The 24,114-nt window shown below is 43.0% G+C and overlaps 1 protein-coding gene across 3 annotated transcripts in view; it reads right to left on the bottom strand.

Moving 5' to 3' along the window:
- The window catches only part of PLA2G4F (phospholipase A2 group IVF), a 490,195-nt gene that overhangs the window by 162,794 nt on the left and 303,287 nt on the right, over window positions 1–24,114 (bottom strand). For all 3 annotated transcript variants that reach the window (XM_040410952.1, XM_040410953.1, XM_040410954.1), the window contains exon 14: window positions 5,223–5,337. In XM_040410952.1, the coding sequence (XP_040266886.1) occupies window positions 5,223–5,337 (115 nt within the window). The remainder of the gene's footprint in view (window positions 1–5,222; window positions 5,338–24,114) is intronic.

Raw genomic sequence — 24,114 nt, 5'->3', positions numbered from 1 at the left:
TCCAAGTGATGTTTTCAGGAGAACACGGCCCCTTACTCACGCGTGCAGGTAGAGGAGGAGGTGAGACATACAAAATACATAGCCATCAGGGATGAGTGAACTTCAAGTTTTGAAGTTCAAGTTTGGGTTTGGTTAGATGCTGAATTGCGTTATGGATTCAGTTTCCACTGACCATAACGCAATTCCATGACAGAATGCATAACGGAATGCCTTTAGAGCCATTCCGTCATGATAGAAGTCTATGGCCAGCATTACGGATCCATCCAGTTTCCGCTATGCAAGAGAGAACTATCCTGCATAATGGAAACCGGACAGATCCATTATGTTGGCTATAGACCTCTATTATGAGGGAATGCATAATGGAATGCCTCTAAAAGACTTCTATGACTTCTAAGTCTGCATGTTTGAAAAACTATCACTGCTGGGTTAGGTAGAGCTCCCGGTGTAGACTTGCATTTGCTACAGGTGACTGAAGTGCTACATATTATACAGGTTTTCATATATGCAACTGCCACACCCTCTCTACTCTGACTAACAGGGGCAGGTGTGATGATGTTTTTGCTGGCTAACCCTGTCAATCAAAGTGATGAGGGCATGGCATTTGCACAGAGAGTTGAGCCTGTATGAGTAATGGAAAGGCCCCTGTTGAGCCAAGAGGCTCATATATATCAAAATATAATTTTTCTTCGCAATGTGGGCACATATGAACAAGGTATCAACACAGGATGCCTGCCAAGCACACAGGTACAAATCTACGACAGATGCCCTATAAGGTATACATTTTGGACCTCTTCAAACTAAGGCCCCATTCAGACGTCCGCACTTTGGGTCCAGATCCGTTCCGCAAAAATGCGGGACGGGTACATACGCATACATTTTCAATGGGGACGGAAAAGATGCGGACAGCACACAGTGTGCTGTCTGCATCCGCATTTCCGTTCCGCGGCTCCGCAAAAACATAGAACATTTCCTATTCTTGTCCGCAGCTGCAGACAAGAATAGGTATTTCTATTGTGGTGCCGACCCGGTGTTTTGCAGATCCACAAAACACTGCGGATGTGTGAATGAATGATATAAGCCACTGTTTTTTCAATACCACAATGTGTGTTTAAATGCCATCAGGTGTCTGCCTCCAATAAGAGGAAATATTTGGAGCATTTTTTTAATCTTAAAAAGCATAACAAATCCAACAGTGCAGTATGTTTTTAAACAGGTTGTCTGTTCACACCATCAACCATGTGTTTACTATTGCTGCCTTTGAAAGTTTGCATTTAGCCGCTTGCCGCACATGTAACGCCGAAAGGCGTCATTGTGGCGGCTCTCCCAGGCTACGCTAACACCGATTGGCGTCATCTCGCATGAGCCGAGATTTCCTGTGAACGGGCGCACACAGGCGCGCGCGTTCACAGGATCGGAGGGTAAGCGAGTGGATCTCCAGCCTGCCAGCGGCGATCGTTCGCTGGCAGGCTGGAGATGTGATTTTTTTTAACCCCTAACAGGTATATTAGACGCTGTTTTGATAACAGCGTCTAATATACCTGCTACCTGGTCCTCTGGTGGTCCCCTTTGTTTGGATCGACCACCAGAGGACACAGGTAGCTCAGTAAAGTAGCACCAAGCACCACTACACTACACTACACCCCCCCCCGTCACTTATTAACCCCTTATTAGCCCCTGATCACCCCATATAGACTCCCTGATCACCCCCCTGTCATTGATCACCCCCTGTCATTGATCACCCCCCTGTAAAGCTCCATTCAGACGTCCGCATGATTTTTACGGATCCACTGATAGATGGATCGGATCCGCAAAACGCATACGGACGTCTGAATGGAGCCTTACAGGGGCGTGATCAATGACGGGGGTGATCACCCCATATAGACTCCCTGATCACCCCCCTGTCATTGATCACCCCCCTGTCATTGATCACCCCCCTGTAAGGCTGCAATCAGATGTCCGTATGTTTTTTACTGATCCACGGATACATGGATCGGATCCGCAAAACACATACAGACGTCTGAATGGAGCCTTACAGGGGGGTGATCAATGACAGGGGGGTGATCACCCCATATAGACTCCCTGATCACCCCCCTGTCATTGATCACCCCCCTGTCATTGATCACCCCCTTGTAAGGCTCCATTCAGACGTCCGTATGATTTTTACGGATCCACGGATACATGGATCGGATCCGCAAAACACATACGGACATCTGAATGGAGCCTGACAGGGGGGTGATCAATGACAGGGGGGTGATCACCCCATATAGACTCCCTGATCACCCCCCTGTCATTGATCACCCCCCTGTCATTGATCACCCCCCTGTAAGGCTGCATTCAGATGTCTGTATATTTTTTACGGATCCACGGATACATGGATCTGATCCGCAAAACACATACGGACATCTGAATGGAGCCTGACAGGGGGGTGATCAATGACAGGGGGGTGATCACCCCATATAGACTTCCTGATCATCCCCCTGTCATTGATCACCCCCCTGTCATTGATCACCCCCCTGTCATTGATCACTCCCCTGTAAGGCTCCATTCAGACATTTTTTTGGCCCAAGTTAGCGGAAATTTATTAATTTTTCTTACAAAGTCTCATATTCCACTAACTTGTGTCAAAAAATAAAATCTCACATGAACTCACCATACCCCTCACGGAATCCAAATGCGTAAAATTTTTTAGACATTTATATTCCAGACTTCTTCTCACGCTTTAGGGCCCCTAGAATGCCAGGGCAGTATAAATACCCCACATGTGACCCCATTTCGGAAAGAAGACACCCCAAGGTATTCGCTGACGGGCATATTGAGTCCATGAAAGATTAAAATTTTTGTCCCAAGCTAGCGGAAAGGGAGACTTTGTGAGAAAAAAATAAATAAATCAATTTCCGCTAACTTGTGCCAAAAAAAAAAAAAAATTCTATAAACTCGCCGTGCCCCTCATTGAATACCTTGGGGTGTCTTCTTTCCAAAATGGGGTCACATGTGGGGTATTTATACTGCCCTGAAATTTTAGGGGCCCTAAAGCGTGAGAAGAAGTCTGGGATCCAAATGTCTAAAAATGCCCTCATAAAAGGAATGTGGGCCCCTTTGCGCATCTAGGCTGCTAAAAAGTGTCACACATCTGGTATCGCCGTACTCAGGAGAAGTTGGGCAATGTGTTTTGGGGTGCCATTTTACATATACCCATGCTGGGTGAGATAAATATCTTGGTCAAATGCCAACTTTGTATAAAAAATGGGAAAAGTTGTCTTTTGCCGAGATATTTATCTCACCCAGCATGGGTATATGTAAAAGGACACCCCAAAACACATTGCCCAACTTCTCCTGAATACGGAGATACCAGATGTGTGACACTTTTTTGCAGCCTAGGTGAGCAAAGGGGCCCACATTCCAAAGAGCACCTTTCGGATTTCACAGGTCATTTACCTACTTACCACACATTAGGGCCCCTAGAATGCCAGGGCAGTATAACTACCCCACAAGTGACCCCATTTTGAAAAGAAGACACCCCAAGGTATTCCGCGAGGGGCATGGCAAGTTCCTAGAATTTTTTATTTTTTGTCACAAGTTAGCGGAAAATGATGATTTTTATTTATTTTTTCTTACAAAGTCTCATATTCCACTAACTTGTGACAAAAAATAAAAACTTCCATGAACTCACTATGCCCATCACGAAATACCTGGGGGTGTCTTCTTTCCAAAATGGGGTCACTTGTGGGGTAGTTATACTGCCCTGGAATTTTAGGGGCCGAATGCGTGAGAAGTGGTTTGAAATCAAAATCTGTAAAAAATTGCCGGTGAAATCTGAAAGGTGCTCTTTGGAATGTGGGCCCCTTTGCCCACCTAGGCTGAAAAAAAGTGTCACACATCTGGTATCCCCGTACTCAGGAGAAGTTGGGCAATGTGTTTTGGGGTGTCTTTTTACATATACCCATGCTGGGTGAGAGAAATATCTTGGCAAAAGACAACTTTTCCCATTTTTTTTATACAAAGTTGGCATTTGACCGAGATATTTATCTCACCCAGCATGGGTTTATGTAAAATGACACCCCAAAACACATTGCCCAACTTCTCCTGAGTACGGCAATACCAGATGTGTGACACTTTTTTGCAGCCTAGGTGGGCAAAGGGGCCCACATTCCAAAGAGCACCTTTCGGATTTCACCGGCCATTTTTTACAGATTTTGATTTCAAACTACTTTGCACGCATTTGGGCCCCTAAAATGCCAGGGCAGTATAACTACCCCACAAGTGACCCCATTTTGGAAAGAAGACACCCCAAGGTATTTCGTGATGGGCATAGTGAGTTCATGGAAGTTTTTATTTTTTGTCACAAGTTAGTGGAATATGAGAATCTGTAAGAAAAAAAAAAAAATCATCATTTTCCGCTAACTTGTGACAAAAATAAAAAGTTCTTTGAACTCACTATGCCCATCAGCGAATACCTTAGGGTGTCTACTTTCCGAAATGGGGTCATTTGTGGGGTGTTTGTACTGTCTGGCCATTGTAGAACCTCAGGAAACATGACAGGTGCTCAGAAAGTCAGAGCTGCTTCAAAAAGCGGAAATTCACATTTTTGTACCATAGTTTGTAAACGCTATAACTTTTATCCAAACCATTTTTTTTTTACCCAAACATTTTTTTTTTTAGCAGACATGTAGAACAATAAATTTTGAGAAAAATGTATATATGGATGTCATTTTTTTTTGCAAAATTTTACAACTGAAAGTGAAAAATGTCTTTTTTTTGCAAAAAAAATCGTTAAATTTCGATTAATAACAAAAAAAGTAAAAATGTCAGCAGCAATGAAATACCACCTAATGAAAGCTCTATTAGTGAGAAGAAAAGGAGGTAAAATTCATTTGGGTGGTAAGTTGCATGACCGAGCAATAAACCGCTAAAGTTGTGGAGAGCCGATTTTCTAAAAAAGGGCCTGGTCACTAGGGGGGTATAAACCTGTGGTCCTTAAGTGGTTAAAGAGCTTGATAAGGGAGAACATTTTTTTAAATATTAAAAAGAAAGAAAGAAAAATACAATCCAATTTAGTAAATAAATGCATCCTCTATAAAATACCTATGCTGGAGTATCTTTTCTTAGAACTCTAAATATAAAGTATTATAAAAATGCTGATGATTTCTAAATACTTTAAGAAATAAACACTCTTTTGTATTCTTAATTAGGAAGAATGTGTAAGTAACTGAAAAATCCCATACCTGCAAAGTCTCCTCCATTAATATTCACTCTGACATTAACACCAGCATAGATGGGATAAGGATTTTGACCCCTTAACACAGAGTTTTGTTGGTCTGAAAGTCTAGCTGGATTATCCTGCAATACAATTGTGTATCTGGATATATTATTTCAAGCCTATTAATGTGAATTTTGCAAGACCTTTGCAGCAATAATTACTAAGCTATACCATGAGCCCTTGGAAACCCCTCTTTCATTTCACACAAAGTTGTAATTTGCCCATGTGCACAGAGCCTTATTTTAAAGGGGTTGTCCAAGATTAGAAAAACATGCCTTCTTCCAAAAACAGCACCACACCTGTCCATAGGTTGTGAATGGTATTGCAGCTAAGCCCTATTCAATTTAATGAAGCTATGATGCAATACTAGAAACAACCTATGGACAAGTTGGGCACAGTATTTGGAAGAAGGCAGTCGTGTTTTTTCTAACCCTGGACGACCCCTTTAAAGTAAAATTTAATCATCTTCCCTTTTGTATTAATCCTATACAGCCTCAATAGCTATCGACTAAACCTGCAGACACCTTCCAACACTTATGGTGGGGACATCTCCTGGGCTCAGGTAAAAAAAAATTGTTTTCCAGTGCTCACACATTAGACTCGCTGAACCCGCTGTTCTCGCCTTTTGGCCACAATATTCCATCAAAACAAATGAAGGAAACCTTCCCTAAAGGATTTGTTTGGGAAAAGCTCCCATAAGTTGCCATATTACATCCTAGTAAAGACTGAACAAAATAAGAGTTATTGTAGAGGAATGTTTATTAACATAAAACACTTATATTGTCGGCCAAACTCGCCAAGAACAGCAGGTTTAGCTGTCAATTTAATGTGTATATGGAGCTCCCAACTCTCCCGTTACAGATGATGTTACAGGAAAGAATAATAAGGCCTCTTTCACACGGGCGAGATTTCCACGCGGGTGCAATGCGTCAGGTGATCGCATTGCACCCGAACTGAATCCGGACCCTTTTATTTCTATGGGGCTGTGCACATGAGCAGTGATTTTCACGCATCACTTGTGCGTTGCGTGAAAATTGCAGCATTGCTCTATTTTGTGCGTTTTTCATGTGACGGACCATGTGATGAGCGCAATGATGTCACCACAGGTCCTTCTCCTCAAAGAAGAAGAAAGAAGAGAAGCCGGGCTGCGCGAACAAGTGGATTAAGGTGAGGTAAATTATAGAATTTTTTTTTTAACCCCTCCATCACTATTTTACTTAGGATTCTGTATTAAAGGGCTTCTGTCACCCCACTAAACAGTTTTTTGTTTTTTTGGTTACTTATAATGCCTATAATGCGATTTATGCATACATACTGTAATTAATCATTTTCGTTCAGCAGATTCTGTTAAAAACTTACTTTTAAAATATGCTAATTACCTTGCTACTAGCAAGTAGGGCGGCTACTTGCTGGTAGCAGCCGCATCCTCCTATCATAATGACGCCCCCTCCGCATGCTGATTGACAGGGCCAGCGAACGGGATCTTTCTCTGCTGGCCCTGTTTGCATTCAAAATCTGGCGCCTGCACTGTACCTGTCTTCAGTCGGCGCAGGCGCACTGAGAGGAGGACGCTCGCTCCATCCTCAATGCACCTGCGCCGATGACGTCACATCTACACCCGGCGCAGGCGCATTGAGGAAGGAGCGACCGAGCGAGCGTCCTCCTCTCAGTGCGCCTGCGCCAACTGAAGAAAGGTACGGCGCAGGCGCCAGATTTTGAATGCAAACAGGGCCAGCAGAGAAAGATCCTGTCCGCTGGCCCTGTCAATCAGCATGCGGAGGGGACGTCATTATGATAGGAGGATGCGGCTGCTACCAGCAAGTAGCCGCCCTACTTGCTAGTAGCAAGGTAATTAGCATATTTTAAAAGTAAGTTTTTAACAGAATCTGCTGAACGAAAATGATTAATTACAGTATGTATGCATAAATCGCTTTATAGGCATTATAAGTAATCAAAAAAAAAAAAAAACTGTTTAGTGGGGGGACAGAAGCCCTTAAAGAATGCTATTATTTTCCCTTATAACCATGTTATAACAGAAAATAATAAAATCTACACAACACCTAACCCAAACCCGAACTTCTGTGAAGAACTCCGGGTTCGGGTACCAAACATGCCAATTTTTCTCACGCATGTGCAAAACGCATTCAAATGTTTTGCACTCGTGCGGAAAAATCGTGCATTTTCCCGCGTCGCACCCGCATCTTATCCCGCCCAAATCCGTGACGCCCGTGTGAAAGAGTCCTAAGGTGAAGTGAATACTTTGCCTGATCCTTTTGTTCTCCCAGTGACAGCGATTTTTTCCTCTCTCCCCATCGACAAGACATAAACATTTACCTGAACTGAATGTGCATGTGAAGGGATATGGAATAGAAAGTTGTCTACAGAACAATTGTTCAACCAACAGCTACTGAATATGTATGTCCAAATTAAAGGACATCTGTTAGCCGATTTGTACCTATGAAACTGGCTAACCTGTTGCATGTACACTTGGCAGCTGAAGGCATCTGTGTTGGTCCCATGTTCATATGTGCCCACATTGCTGAGAAAATTGATGTTTTAATATATGTAAAGAAGCCTATATGAGCAAGGGGGCATTGCTGTTACACCTAGAGGCTCTGCTCTCTCTGCAACTGCCACACTGTATCCACTTTGATTGACAGGACCAGGCAATGTAAACGTCATCACACCTGGTACTGTCAAAGTACAGAGGGTGCGGTAGTTGCAGAGAGAGCTGAGCCTCTAGGTGTAATGACAACGCCCCCTTTGCTCCTAGAGGCTCATTTGCATATATTACAACATCATTTTTCTCAGCAATGCGGCACATATGAACATGGGACCAACACAGTTGTCTTCAGTTGCCAAGTGCACATGTAACAGGTCAGCCAGTTTTCGCATCCCCATCTATCTCTTGGTATAACTTGAAGGACTTACATCTTTTTTTTTCAACCGTATTAACTATGTAACTATAAGTAAAAATCTGCTGACTGATTTCCTTTAAAAACCAATTCACGTTGCTGCCTGTTTTCCAACATCTGTTAAATGTCTTTGAAGCACAATAGAAATAGCGAATTATATTTGATAAAATATTTCACATAATATTTCAGCAGCTTATCTTACCAGAAACTTTTTCTTTTAAGGGAACACACCGCTAAGGGGTCAGCCTTTTTTGACTTTTAAGGACCAAGCAATTTTTTTCAAGTTTTTATCAATATATAAATTGAAGCACGTTTATCAACCACCTTATGCCAGTTTTCTGGCATAAAAAATGTGTACATTTTGATAAACACTTCTAGTTAGTGTACATTTCAGAACTGGTGCACAGGCCTGCCAAGATGCACTACAATTATAAGGAGGGCGCCTCTTAAAGGGGTTTGCAATATTTTTGGCTTACTTACTGGTTTCCAGTCCCTACTCCTGTTATCTTCAATAAATTTCTACCATAGTGTTTTTAACCTGTTAGTTTAGGACAGGGATGCTGTTTCTGTAATCAGTGCCTGTCCACTGTTTTGGCAGCACAAGCCCCTCTAGATGATGTAATAGAAAATGGCTCAATTCATAAACCTCAACTTGCTGCCCATGTATGCTTCCCTTCTGCTTTCTACTGCACATCTACTGCAACTCCACATCCAGTGTTCAGCTTTTGTGAAGTAGAAAACAGTCATCAGCTCAGCCACTTGAGCAGACAACGCTAGTGTGCAAAGTTTCTATATATAACAAAAAAAATAAAAAATGTATATATATATATATATATAGAATCCAGAAGAAGGACGGCACTCCAGTAAGGTGAAAAAAATGACGATGTCTTTATTCAACCATCCGGTGCTCCGGATGGTTGAATAAAGACATCATCATTTTTTTCACCTTACTGGAGTGCCGTCCTTCTTCTGGATTCTATTTGTGGGGTGAGAAGTCTATACCCTAGGATCGTGCACCCTATTTTTTATGTATTTATAGCCAGTGCCGCCATTTTTCCTTTGCATATATATATATATATATATATATATATATATATATATATGTCAAAAAAGTGGGCAGCACTCCATGAGATAAAAATCTTTATTTACCCAAACAGGACATGCGACGTTTCGGCTCTATGCTGGAGCCTTTCTCAAGCAGTGCATACGGACAAAGTGCTAAGTATATATAGCAGTGTGCCAATTCATAGCAATTTACAAACAATCATATAATAATACAGTCAAACAAAAAATTTATAAAATGTGACCAATACTACCAATATCTCATGATCATATCATACATAACTGTTAGTGTCACAGTGCGCTTCCCTAGGATTAGTCAGTGCCCTCCTAGCGCTCCCTAGTGTTTGGCGAAACATATCGGGGGGCAGAGTGTGATCTATGCATGTTTTTTAGCCAGCTAGTGTACTGCAAAAGCAAGGGCCATGCAAAAACAATGAGCGAATAGGGAGCGCTTGGAGGGCACTGACTAATCCTAGGGAGCGCACTGTGACATTAACAGTGTGCACCGAACATAGCACGGTGGACACCGTGTGGAAACAGAGGAGTAAGCTAGGTAGCTAAAAATGAAGTGCAGTCCCCCACTGCTAAATTTAGGCCATTAATAGCAGTAGTGCAGACACAGCTGATAATTTTAATACACTGCTCAAAAAAATAAAGGGAACACTTAAACAACACAATGTAACTCCAAGTCAATCACACTTCTGTGAAATCAAACTGTCCACTTAGGAAGCAACACTGAGTGACAATCAATTTCACATGCTGTTGTGCAAATGGGATAGACAACAGGTGGAAATTATAGGCAATTAGCAAGACACCCCCAATAAAGGAGTGGTTCTGCAGGTGGTAACCACAGACCCCTTCTCAGTTCCTATGCTTCCTGGCTGATGTTTTGGTCACTTTTGAATGCTGCCGGTGCTTTCACTCTAGTGGTAGCATGAGACGGAGTCTACAACCCACACAAGTGGCTCAGGTAGTGCAGCTTATCCAGGATGGCACATCAATGCGAGCTGTGCCAAGAAGGTTTGCTGTGTCTGTCAGCGTAGTGTCCAGAGCATGGAGGCGCTACCAGGAGACAGGCCAGTACATCAGGAGACGTGGAGGAGGCCGTAGGAGGGCAACAACCCAGCAGCAGGACCGCTACCTCCACCTTTGTGCAAGGAGGAACAGGAGGAGCACTGCCAGAGCCCTGCAAAATGACCTCCAGCAGGCCACAAATGTGCATGTGTCTGCTCAAACGGTCAGAAACAGACTCCATGAGGGTGATATGAGGGCCCGACGTCCACAGGTGGAGGTTGTGCTTACAGCCCAACACCGTGCAGGACGTTTGGCATTTGCCAGAGAACACCAAGATTGGCAAATTCGCCACTGGCGCCCTGTGCTCTTCACAGATGAAAGCAGGTTCACACTGAGCACATGTGACAGAGTCTGGAGACGCCATGGAGAATGTTCTGCTGCCTGCAACATCCTCCAGCATGACCGGTTTGGCATTGGGTCAGTAATGGTGTGGGGTGGCATTTCTTTGGAGGGCCGCACAGCCCTCCATGTGCTCGCCAGAGTTAGCCTGACTGCCATTAGGTACCGAGATGAGATCCTCAGACCCCTTGTGAGACCATATGCTGGTGCGGTTGGCCCTGGGTTCCTCCTAATGCAAGACAATGCTAGACCTCATGTGGCTGGAGTGTGTCAGCAGTTCCTGCAAGACAAAGGCATTGATGCTATGGACTGGCCCGCCCGTTCCCCAGACCTGAATCCAATTGAGCACATCTGGGACATCATGTCTCGCTCTATCCACCAAAGTCACGTTGCACCACAGACTGTCCAGGAGTTGGCAGATGCTTTAGTCCAGGTCTGGGAGGAGATCCCTCAGGAGACCGTCCGCCACCTCATCAGGAGCATACACAGGCGTTGTAGGGAGGTCATACAGGCACGTGGAGGCCACACACACTACTGAGCCTCATTTTGACTTGTTTTAAGGACATTACATCAAAGTTGGATCAGCCTGTAGTGTGTTTTTCCACTTTAATTTTGAGGGTGACTCTAAATCCAGACCTCCATGGGTTGAAAAATTTGATTTCCATTTTTTTATTTTTGTGTGATTTTGTTGTCAGCACATTCAACTATGTAAAGAACAAAGTATTTCAGAAAAATATTTAATTAATTCAGACCTAGGATGTGTTATTTTTGTGTTCCCTTTATTTTTTTGAGCAGTGTATGTTAATTCTAGGTAGTAAGTTTTAGTGACAAGAAATAAATGTTATATTTTAGATATAAGGCAAAGTAACACGTAACATAGTAACATAGTACATAAGGCCGAAAAAAGACATTTGTCCATCCAGTTCGGCCTGTCATCCTACAAGTTGATCCAGAGGAAGGCAAAAAAACCCTGTGAGGTAGAAGCCAATTTTCCTCACTTTAGGGGAATAAAAAATTCCTTCCCGACTCCAATCAGGCAATCAGAATAACTCCCTGGATCAACGACCCCTCTCTAGTAGCTATAGCCTGTAATATTATTACACTCCAGAAATACATCCAGGCCCCTCTTGAATTCCTTTATTGTACTCACCATCACCACCTCCTCAGGCAGAGAGTTCCATAGTCTCACTGCTCTTACCGTAAAGAACCCTTTTCTATGTTTGTGTACAAACCTTCTTTCCTCCAAACGCAGAGGATGTCCCCTCGTCACAGTCACAGTCCTGGGGATAAATAGATGATGGGATAGATCTCTGTACTGCCCCCTGATATATTTATACATAGTAATTAGATCTCCCCTCAGTCGTCTTTTTTCTAACGTGAATAACCCTAATTTTGATAATCTTTCAGGGTACTGTAGTTGCCCCATTCCAGTTATTACTTTAGTTGCCCTCCTCTGGACCCTCTCCAGCTCTGCTATGTCTGCCTTGTTTACAGGAGCCCAGAACTGTACACAGTACTCCATGTGTGGTCTGACCAGTGATTTGTAAAGTAGTAGGAATATGTTCTCATCACGGGCATCTATGCCCCTTTTGATGCAACCCATTATCTTATTGGCCTTGGCAGCCGCTGCCTGACACTGTTTTTTGCAGCTTAGTTTGCTGTTTATTAAAATTCCTAGATCCTTTTCCATGTCAGTGTTACCGAGTGTTTTACCATTTAGTATGTACGGGTGACTTGCATTATTCCTTCCCATGTGCATAACTTTACATTTCTCAGTGTTAAACCTAGAGACAACCACTGGTCCTAGTTTCCAACTGTAAATAATGTGAAATCAGTGGTCGTCTCACCAACATACACCAGATTACATGGACATATAAGCACATAGATAACATAGCTGGAATCGCAAGTCAGATAATGTCATATCTGATATGCGATACCAGTCTGAGGGTGTACAAAAGTTTTGCCTTTAATGATGTATTTGCAATTGACACATGTCAGGCAAGGGAAACATCCTACACTAGTTGTGGTCAATGTTGTCTGCCTAGTTGTTTTCAGTGTCCCCACATCAGCCTTAATCAATTGGTCCCTTATGCTCCTGGACCTGCGATAAGACATCAATGGAGGAGAATGGAATTCCTCAATTGTATTGTGAAAACCTCCCAATATATTCCAATGGCGTCGAATAATATTATCTATATCTAAGAGTGCGTCGAGATAAAAGGAATCCTGACCGCTTTGGAATATGATGTCTTACTTATGAGAGTTTTATTCCTGTTTAGTTTTATAGTCATTTCCTTTTTTTCTTGTAATAATTTGGTTGGATAACCCCGCCTGTGGAATTTTTTTACAAGTGTGTCCAAAGTTTTATCGAACACACTAGGGTCTGAGACTATACATCTAGCCCTTAGAAACTGCGAATACGGTAAAGATCTGACCATTGGTCTGGGGTGATTACTACTGTATGTCAATAACGTGTTCCTATCAGTGGGCTTGGTAAAAAGCTCAGTCTGCAACCTGCCCTCTCTCAAGATCATGTTGGTATCTAGGAATTGCATTTCAGTATGGGAATGTACCAATGTGAATTGAAGAGCACTGTCAATCCCATTGAGAAACATATGAAAGCTGCAAAGTTGTTTAACTGTACCTGTCCAGATGAGGAAGATGACATCTATGTACCGCCACCACGCCCTGACATGCTGGAAATGGTGGCTTCTATAGACGACATCCTCCTCAAATCCACGCATAAAAATATTGGCGTAAGTTGGGGCCACATTGGACCCCATGGCCATGCCCTGTTTTTGCATGCAGTAGGAATCCTGAAATAGGAAGTAATTAAACCTCAAAATAAACTCCAAGAGGGATAATATAAATTGTTGAGCCTCACCAGTGAGTGATGATTTCTCCAACATGCACGAAACAGCAAGTAGCCCCTTTTTGATGATCAATCGAGGTATGAAGGGAGGTGACATCGAAAGATGCCAGTGTCACCCCCTGCATACCTTCCAAATCGATCCTCTGCAATATAAGCAAAAAATCTGTTGTGTCCTGTATGTAGGAGCTGCCTCCACATGAAAAACTTCGCAGTAATTTATCAAGGAAAATGGCAATGTGGCTAAAGATTGAGTCAGAGCCCGATACAATGGGACGTCCGGGTGGATCGATGAGGGACTTGTTGATCTTAGGCAACACATAGATCACCGGGGTGATCGGATGCATTACAGTAAGGTAATCCACAAGTCCCTCATCTATGACCCCAGCCCGCAAAGCCCCAACTAAAACATCCTTGATAAGCCTAGCAATCTTGAACTTAGGGTCAGAGTCAATGTGTCTGTAGATGGTGTTGTCACCCAATTGCCTTAAAATTTCGGCAATGTATTTATGGGTATCCAACACTACCACCGCGCCGCCTTTATCAGCGGCTTTAATTGTAAGTTCGGGGGTCGTGTTTTAATTCATTAAGGGCCACCATCTCATCAGCAGTCACATTGGGATGACCAAAAGGTTGTTCAGAGTATGTCGCTCTAAGTGTCTGAATATCAGACTTTACAGCAGCCATATATGCCTCAATTGCAGGTTCATTCATAACAGGATTGAAGTTACGTTTAAGGGAGAGATCGAACATGCCAAGAGACAACTCACTAGTCTTTCATGGTCGATCCGTTCCCTATTGTGAAACCAGACTTTCAACTTAATGGCTCGAAAAAAAGCATGTAAATCAAATTCAAGTTCAAACCAGTTAGCAGTTGTTTTAGGGCAAAAAGAAAGTCCTTTACTGAGCACACTAACTTGTGAATCGGATAAGTCCTTTGATGAAAGATGAATAACGGTCATTTCTTCCTGGACAGTACATTCCTGCTCGCAGGTAGTCGTGGCTTGTTGTTGCATAGCTTTTTGACCCCTTCTGTGTCTACGACCTCCACGCCTGATGCGTTGTTTTCTGATGACTCCACTTCCTTCACCCCTAAAAAAGACTGTTCAGTGGATGAAGTAACTTGAGTGGTTCTTTTCCTCCATTTCCATGTATCTTTATTGATCTGAGTGTTTTTGTCTTCAGATTACCAGGAATATATGTTGCTTTTTTATAGTCCTCTAGATCACGATTCCACTTAAAGTGTTTACCCTCCTCCATATCAATGCGAAAACTTTGCAGTTGGATAGAAAATGTGTCATGAAATTTCCCATACTCATTAGCTGGTGACAAATTTATCAATTGTTGCTCAACACTCGCCAGCTCCAATGTTACATTAGATAATTTACCATGTAGATATTCCACATTCAAGAGTATGAAGTCCAATGCATAACGATTTGATAGGTTCCTAAACCTCTTGCAGAAAATTTATTAGGACGCAAATTAGACCTCAACCCTCTCGGGATACGTTGTGCCTTGTAATATTCTCCTAAGGTGGTCATGTGTAAACGTAAAGAAATAGATCTTTTAGATAAAAATTCATATTTCCTTTTCAGCTCCTTAGCCGTTGGAGTAGTAAGGAAAGTGGCATCTCCCTCTATTCCATGCAGGATTCTGTCGGCTGCCTCCTGTGTATATGTGAAGCCTCCGGGTATGACTTGTTCATCAGTAGACATGGTAAAAAATTATAAAATATAGGAAGACGTGCAAAAAAGCCACATATGCTGTATGTAGAAAAAAAGAAAAAAGTGGCAGCACCGTCTCTAATGCAAACAAGGGGGTGCAACTAGCCCAATATGGATATAAGCAAATCCAATGCATAAAAGTCAAAAAAGTGGGCAGCACTCCATGAGATAAAAAAGTACAAAAAATCTTTATTTACCCAAACAGGACATGTAACGTTTCGGCTCTATGCTGGAGCCTTTCTCAAGCAGTGCATACAGACAAAGTGCTAAGTATATATAGCAGTGTGCCAATTCATAGCAATTTACATAACATGTGAAAACAATTGATATCAATTTACAAACAATCATATAATAATACAGTGAAACAAAAAAATAATAAAATGTGACCAAGACTACCAATATCTCATGATCATATCATACATAACAGTGATTGAAGTGCAATGAAGGAGTACATCCTATGTGCAAAAACTCCATATGTATATATAATTAATATCAATGCCATTATCAGTGCCATATGCAATCAATAATGTAAAGTGCTGAGTGCTTACTGGATGATATTGCAAACGGAGGGTGAAGGAGTGTAGCGTGCAGTCCAGCGTACCTAAAGCGCAACTGCGCATGTCAGGATGACGTATGTTTCTTATTTCCAAATTCCACCGCCCTCGTGCAGTTGCGCACTGTGACCCTGACGTAGAGTCAAAAATTTGGAAATGAGAAACATACGTCATCCTGAAACATACGTCAATGTATGATATGATCATGAGATATTGGTAGTCTTGGTCACATTTTATTATTTTTTTGTTTCACTGTATTATTATGATTGTTTGTAAATTGCTATGAATTGTTTTCACATGTTATGTAAATTGCTATGAATTGTCACACTGCTATATATACTTATCACTTTGTCTGTATGCACTGCTTGAGAAAGGCTCCAGCATAGAGCCGAAACGTTGCATGTCCTGTTTGGGTAAATAAAGATTTTTTGTACTTTTTTATCTCATGGAGTGCTGCCCACTTTTTTTTACTTTTATGCATTGGATTTGCTTATATCCATATTGGGCTAGTTGCACCAATGATGAACAAGTCATACCCGGAGGCTTCACATATACACAGGAGGCAGCCGACAGAATCTTGCGTGGAATAGAGGGAGATGCCACTTTCCTTACTACTCCAACAGCTAAGGAGCTGAAAAGGAAATATGAATTTTTATCTAAAAGATCTATTTCTTTGCGTTTACACATGACCACCTTGGGAGAATATTACAAGGCACAACGTATCCCGAGAAGGATTGCGTCCTAATTTATTTTCTGGTTGTCCGTCTTTTTGCAAAAGGTTTGAGAACCTACAGTTGCAAGAAGAAGTATGTGAACCCTTTCGAATGATATGGATTTCTGCTCAAATTGGTCATAAAATGTGATCCTATCTTCATCTAAGTCACAACAATAGATAATCACAGTCTGCCTAAACTTATAAACACACAAAGAATTAAATGTTACCATGTTTTTATTGATCACACCATGTAAACATTCACAGTGCAGGTGTAAAAAGTATGTGAACCCCTAGACTAATGCCATCTCCAAGAGCTAATTGGAGTGAGGTGTCAGCCAACTGGAGTCCAATCAATGAGATGAGATTGGAGGTGTTGGTTACAGCTACCCTGCCCTATAAAAAAACACACACCAGTTCTGGGTTTGCTTTTCACAAGAAGCATTGCCTGATGTGAATGATGCCTCGCACAAAAGAGGTCTCAGAAGACCTACAATTAAGAATTGTTGACTTGCATAAAGCTGGAAAGGTATCTCCAAAAGCCTTGCTGTTCATCAGTCCACGTTAAGACAAATTGTCTATAAATGGAGAAATTTCAGCACTGCTGCTACTCTCCCTAGGAGTGGTCGTCCTGTAAAGATGACTGCAAGACCACAGCGCAGACTGCTCAATGAGGTGAAGAAGAATCCTAGAGTGTCAGCTAAAGACTTACAAAAGTCTCTGGCATATGCTAACATCCCTGTTAGCGAATCTACGATACGTAAAACACTAAACAAGAATAGATTTCTCGGGAGGATACCACAGAGGAAGCCACTGCTGTCTAAAAAAAAACATTGCTGCACATTTACAGTTTGCACAAGAGCACCTGGATGTTCCACAGCAGTACTGGCAAAATATTCAGTGGACAGATGAAACCAAAGTTGAGTTGTTTGGAAGAAACACACAACACTATGTGTAGAGAAAAAGAGGCACAACACACCAACATCAAAACCTCATCCCAACCGTGAAGTATGGTGGTGGGGGCATCATGGTTTGGGGCTGCTTTGCTACGTCAGGGCCTGGACGGATTGCTACCATCGAAGGAAAAATGAATTCCTAATTTTATCAAGACATTTTGCAGGAGAACTTAAGGCCATCTGTTCACCAGCTGAAGCTCAACAGAAGATGGGAGTTGAAACAGGACAACGACCCAAAGCATAGAAGTAAATCAACAACAGAATGGCTTAAACAGAAGAAAATACGCCTTCTGGAGTGGCCCAGTCAGAGTCCTGATCAACCCGATTGAGATGCTGTGGCATGACCTCAAGAAAGCAATTCACACCAGACATCACAAGAATATTGCTGAACTGAAACAGTTCTGTAAAGAGGAATGGTCAAGAATTACTCCTGACCGTTGTGCACGTCTGATCTGCAACTACAGGAAACGTTTGGCAGAAATTATTGTTGCCAAAGGAGGTTCAACCAGTTATAAAATCTAAGGGTTCACATACTTTTTCCACCTGCACTGTGAATGTTTACATGGTGTGTTCAATAAAAACATGGTTACATTTAATTCTTTGTGGGTTATTAGTTTCAGCAAACTGTGATTGTCTATTGTTGTGACTTGGATGAAGATCAGATCACATTTTATCACAAATTTGTGCAGAAATCCATATCATTCCAAAGGGTTCACATACTTTTTCTTGCAACTGTATCAAATCGTTATGCATTGGACTTCATACTCTTGAATGTGGAATATCTACAGGGTGAATTATCTAATGAAACATTGGAGCTGGCGAGTGTTGAGCAACAATTGATCAATTTGTCACCAGCTGATGAGTATGGGAAATTTCATGACACATTTTCTATCCAACTGCAAAGTTTTCGCATTGATATGGAGGAGGGTAAACGCTTTAAGTGGAATCGTGATCTAGAGGACTATAAAAAAGGCAACATATATTCCTGGCAATCTGAAGACAAAAACACTCAGATCAATAAAGATACATGGAAACGGAGGAAAAGAACCACTCAAGTTACTTCATCCACTGAACAGTCTTTTTTAGGGGTGAAGGAAGTGGAGTCATCAGAAAACAACGCATCAGGCGTGGAGGTCGTAGACACAGAAGGGGTCAAAAAGCTACGCAACAACAAGCCGTGACTACCTGCGTGCAGGAATGTACCGTCCAGGAAGAAATGACCGTCATTAATCTTTCATCAAAGGACTTATCCGATTCACAAGTGAGTATGCTCAGTAAAGGACTTTCTTTTTGCCCTAAAACAACTGCTAACTGGTTTGAACTTGAATTTGATTTACATGCTTTTTTTCGAGCCATTAAGTTGAAAGTCTGGTTTCACAATAGGGAAAGGATCGACCATGCTAAGACTAGTGAGTTGTCTCTTGGCAAGTTCGATCTCTCCCTTGAAAGTAACTTCAATCCTGTTATGAATGAACCTGCAATTGAGGCATATATGGCTGCTGTAAAGTCTGATATTCAGACACTTAGAGTGACACACTCTGAACAACCTTTTGGTCATCCCAATGTGACTGCTGATGAGATGGTGGCCCTTAATGAATTAAAACACGACCCCGAGCTTACAATTAAAGCCGCTGATAAAGGCGGAGCGGTGGTCATGTTGGATACCCATAAATATATTGCCAAAATTTTAAGGCAATTGGGTGAAAACACCATCTACAGACACATTGACTCTGACCCTAAGTTCAAGATTGCTGGGCTTATCAAAGATGTTTTAGTTGGGGCTTTGAGGGCTGGGGTCATAGATGAGGGACTTGTGGATTACCTTGCTGTATCGCATCCGATCACCCCGGTGATCTATGTGTTGCCTAAGAGCCACAAGTCTCTCATTGACCCACCCGGACGCCCCATTGTATCGGGCTCTGACTTTTCCTTGATAAATTACTGCAAAGTTTTTCATGTGGAGGTAGCTCCTACATACAGGACACAACGGATTTTTTGCTTAAATTGCAGAGGATCGATTTGGACGGTATGCAGGGGGTGACACTGGCATCTTTCAATATCATCTACCTTTATACCTCGATTGATCATTAAAAGGGGCTACTTGCTGTTTCGTGCATGTTGGAGAAATCATCACTCACTGGTGAGGCTCAACAATTTATATTATCCCTCTTGGAGATTGTTTTGAGGTTGAATTACTTCCTATTTCAGGATTCCTACTACATGCAAAAACAGGGCGTAGCCATGGGGTCCAATGTGGCCCCAACTTACGCCAATATTTTTATGCGTCGATTTAAGGAGGATGTCGTCTATGGAAGCCACCATTTCTAGCATGTCAGGGATTGGTGGCGGTACATACAGGACATCTTCCTCATCTGGACAAGTACAGTTGAACAACTTTGCAGCTTTGATATGTTTCTCAATGGGATTGACAGTGCTCTTCAATTCACATTGGTACATTCCCATACTGAAATGCAATTCCTAGATACCAACATGATCTTGTTGCAGACTGAGCTGTTTACCAAGCCCACTGACAGGAACACGTTATTGACATACAGTAGTAATTACACCAGACCAATGGTCAGATCTTTACCGTATTCGCAGTTTCTAAGGGCTAGATCTATAGTCTCAGACCCTAGTGTGTTCGATAAAACTTTGGACACACCTGTGAATAAATTCCACAGGCGGGGTTATCCAACCAAATTATTACAAGAAAAAAAGGAAATGGCTATGAAACTAAACAGGAATGATACTCTCATAAGTAAGACATCATATTCCAAAGCGGTCAGGATTCCATTTATCTCGACGCACTCTGAACAGAGCGTAGATATAGGGAATATTATTTGACGCCATTGGAATATATTGGGAGGTTGTCACAATACAATTGAGGAATTCCATTCTCCTCCATTGATGTCTTATTGCAGGTCCAGGAGCATAAGGGACCAATTGATTAAGGCTGATGTGGGGACACTGAAAACAACTAGGCAGACAACATTGACCACAACTAGTGTAGGATGTTTCCCTTACCAGACATGTGTCAATTGCAAATACATCATTATAGGCAAAACTTTTGTACACCCTCAGACTGGTATCGCATATCAGATACGACATTATCTGACTTGCGATTCCAGCTATGTTATCTATGTGCTTATATGTCCATGTAATCTGGTGTATGTTGGTGAGACGACCACTGATTTCAAATTATTTACAGTTGGAAACAACAATCATCGATACACCATAAGGAAAAAATGAGTTTCAAAGCATTTTGTTGAGCTCAAACACACAGAGAGAGATATGAAGTGCTGCATTATCGATTTTGTACCAATGCCCAGGAGAGGTGGTAATAGAACCAATCTATTAAAAAAAGGGGAATTACAGTGGATTCATACACTGAATTCTCTAAAACCGCATGGTCTAAATGTTGACTACAAAATTGGAGTGACACAGGATTGTGGCTTGCCCTCGTTCCATCTTTGATTTGTTGTACTGTCCCTGTGTATTTTTGTGATTTTTTGTATTGGACAAAGTATATGTTTTTTTATGAATTTTCACTTTTTTAATACTTTTTATTTTTTATCACAGATGATATACCATGGAGTATGGAGAGAGGAAGTTCGAGGCTACACCAAGGGATGGCGTGCAGTCATTATTTACAATCTGTATAGGATGCTTGTCATTCAACGTTTATAATTTTTTTGGGGTCACATTCTGTTATACACATGGACGGTGGTTTTGAGTTGAGGAGAACCCTCTGTAAAGGTGGTGACAAGTGGGCTAGGATCATGAATACAGTGTGACCCTGCATTGACGTGTGGGCTCGCAACTGATCCGTGGTCACGGATGGAGGCTCCATCTCTAACATGTTGTGGTAGCCTACATCTGATCCCGCAGAGCCACCTGTTTCAATTTATTGCACGGATTTGTGTAACATTACCTTGATCCTGTGTCTATCAGATGGGACCGGCATTAAAGCGCATGCGCCCGGCATTAATGCGCATGCGCCCGATACTCTATGTGTTATTCCCGCACTCAAAATGGTTGACTCTACGTCAGGGTCACAGTGCGCAACTGCATGGTAACGAGGGCGGTGGAATTTGGAAATGAGAAACATATGTCATCCTGACATGCGCAGTTGCGCATTAGGTACGCCTGACTGCACGCTACACTACTGATGGCAGCCATTCGCCTCATTACTCCTCCTTCACCCTCCGTTTGCAATATCATCCAGTAAGCACTCAGCACTTATATGACTGATATTAATTATATATACATATGGAGTTTTTGCACATAGGATGTACTCCTTGATTGCACTTCAATCACTGTTATGTATGATATGATCATGAGATATTGGTAGTAGAGTTGAGCGAACACCTGGATGTTCGGGTTCGAGAAGTTCGGCCGAACTTCACAGAAATGTTCGGGTTCGGGATCCGAACCCGAACCGAACTTCGTCCCGAACCCGAACCCCATTGAAGTCAATGGGGACCCGAACTTTTGGGCACTAAAAAGGCTGTAAAACAGCCCAGGAAAGAGCTAGAGGGCTGCAAAAGGCAGCAACATGTAGGTAAATCCCCTGCAAACAAATGTGGATAGGGAAATGAATTAAAATAAAAATTAAAAAAATAAAAATTAACCAATATCAATTGGACAGAGGTCCCATAGCAGAGAATCTGGCTTCACGTCAGCAGAGAATCAGTCTCTTCATGCCATAGCACAGAATCTGGCTTCATGTCAGCACAGAATCAGTCTTCATGTCATAGCAGAGAATCAGGCTTCACGTCACCCACCACTGGAACAGGCCACTGTCACACATTTAGGCCCAGGCACCCAGGCAGAGGAGAGAGGTCCCGTAACAGAGAATCTGGCCTGATGTCAGCGCAGAATCTGTCTTCATGTCATAGCAGAGAATCAGGCTTCACGTCACCCACCACTGGAACAGGCCACTGTCACACATTTAGGCCCAGGCACCCAGGCAGAGGAGAGAGGTCCCGTAACAGAGAATCTGGCCTGATGTCAGCGCAGAATATGTCTTCATGTCATAGCAGAGAATCAGGCTTCACGTCACCCACCACTGGAACAGGCCACTGTCACACATTTAGGCCCAGGCACCCAGGCAGAGGAGAGAGGTCCCGTAACAGAGAATCTGGCCTTATGTCAGCGCAGAATCAGTCTTCATGTCATAGCAGAGAATCAGGCTTCACGTCACCCACCACTGGAACAGGCCACTGTCACACATTTAGGCCCAGGCACCGAGACAGAGGAGAGCGGTCCCGTAACAGAGAATCTGGCCTTATGTCAGCGCAGAATCTGTCTTCATGTCATAGCAGAGAATCAGGCTTCACGTCACCCACCACTGGAACAGGACACTGTCACACATTTAGGCCCCGGCACCCAGACAGAGTAGAGAGGTCCTGTAACAGAGAATCTGGCCTTATGTCAGCGCAGAATCAGTCTTCATGTCATAGCAGAGAATCAGGCTTCACGTCACCCACCACTGGAACAGGCCACTGTCACACATTTAGGCCCCGGCACCCAGACAGAGGAGAGCGGTCCCGTAACAGAGAATCTGGCCTTATGTCAGCGCAGAATCTGTCTTCATGTCATAGCAGAGAATCAGGCTTCACGTCACCCACCACTGGAACAGGCCACTGTCACACATTTAGGCCCCGGCACCCAGACAGAGGAGAGAGGTCCTGTAACAGAGAATCTGGCCTTATGTCAGTGCAGAATCAGTCTTCATGTCATAGCAGAGAATCAGGCTTCACGTCACCCACCACTGGAACAGGCCACTGTCACATATTTAGGCCCAGGCGCCCAGGCACCCAGGCAGAGGAGAGAGAGCGCGTAACAGAGAATCTGGCTTCATGTCAGCACAGAATAAGTCTTCATGTCATAGCAGAGAATCAGGCTTCACGTCACCCACCACTGGAACAGGCCACTGTCACACATTTAGGCCCTGGCACCCAGACAGAGGAGAGGTTTATTCAACTTTGGGTTGCCCCGCAATATAATGGTAAAATGAAATTAAAAATAGTATTGAATGCGGAAGTGCCCTGGAGTAGAATAATATATTGTTAAGGGGAGGTAGTTAATATCTAATCTGCACAAGGGATGGACAGGTCCCGTGGGATCCATGCCTGGTTCATTTTTATGAACGTCAGCTTGTCCACATTGGCTGTAGACAGGCGGCTGCGTTTGTCTGTAATGACGCCCCCTGCCGAGCTGCTTTGGGTGCCACCCCGCTGTGAACATGCTTCATCCTCATCCTCCTCCACCTCCTCCTCATCCTCATCCTCCTGTAGTGGGCTCTGTCTGGCCACATTTGTACCTGGCCTCTGGTGTTGCAAAAAACCTCCCTCTGAGTCACTTCGAAGAGACTGGCCTGAAAGTGCTCAAAATGACCCCTCTTCCACCTCGGCCACCTCCTCTTCCATCATCGCCCTAAGTGTTTTCTCAAGGAGACATAGAAGTGGTATTGTAACGCTGATAACGGCGTCATCGCCACTGGCCATGTTGGTGGAGTACTCGAAACAGCGCAACAGGGCACACAGGTCTCGCATGGAGGCCCAGTCATTGGTGGTGAAGTGTGTCTGATCCACAGTGCGACTGACCCGTGCGTGCTGCAGCTGAAACTCCACTATGGCCTGCTGCTGCT

Source organism: Bufo bufo, chromosome 11, assembly GCF_905171765.1.
Source record: "Bufo bufo chromosome 11, aBufBuf1.1, whole genome shotgun sequence".
Classification (NCBI taxonomy): Eukaryota; Metazoa; Chordata; class Amphibia; order Anura; family Bufonidae; genus Bufo; species Bufo bufo.
The sequence above is the reverse complement of the archived record's forward strand: the minus strand, read 5'-3'. Positions and strand labels throughout refer to the sequence as shown.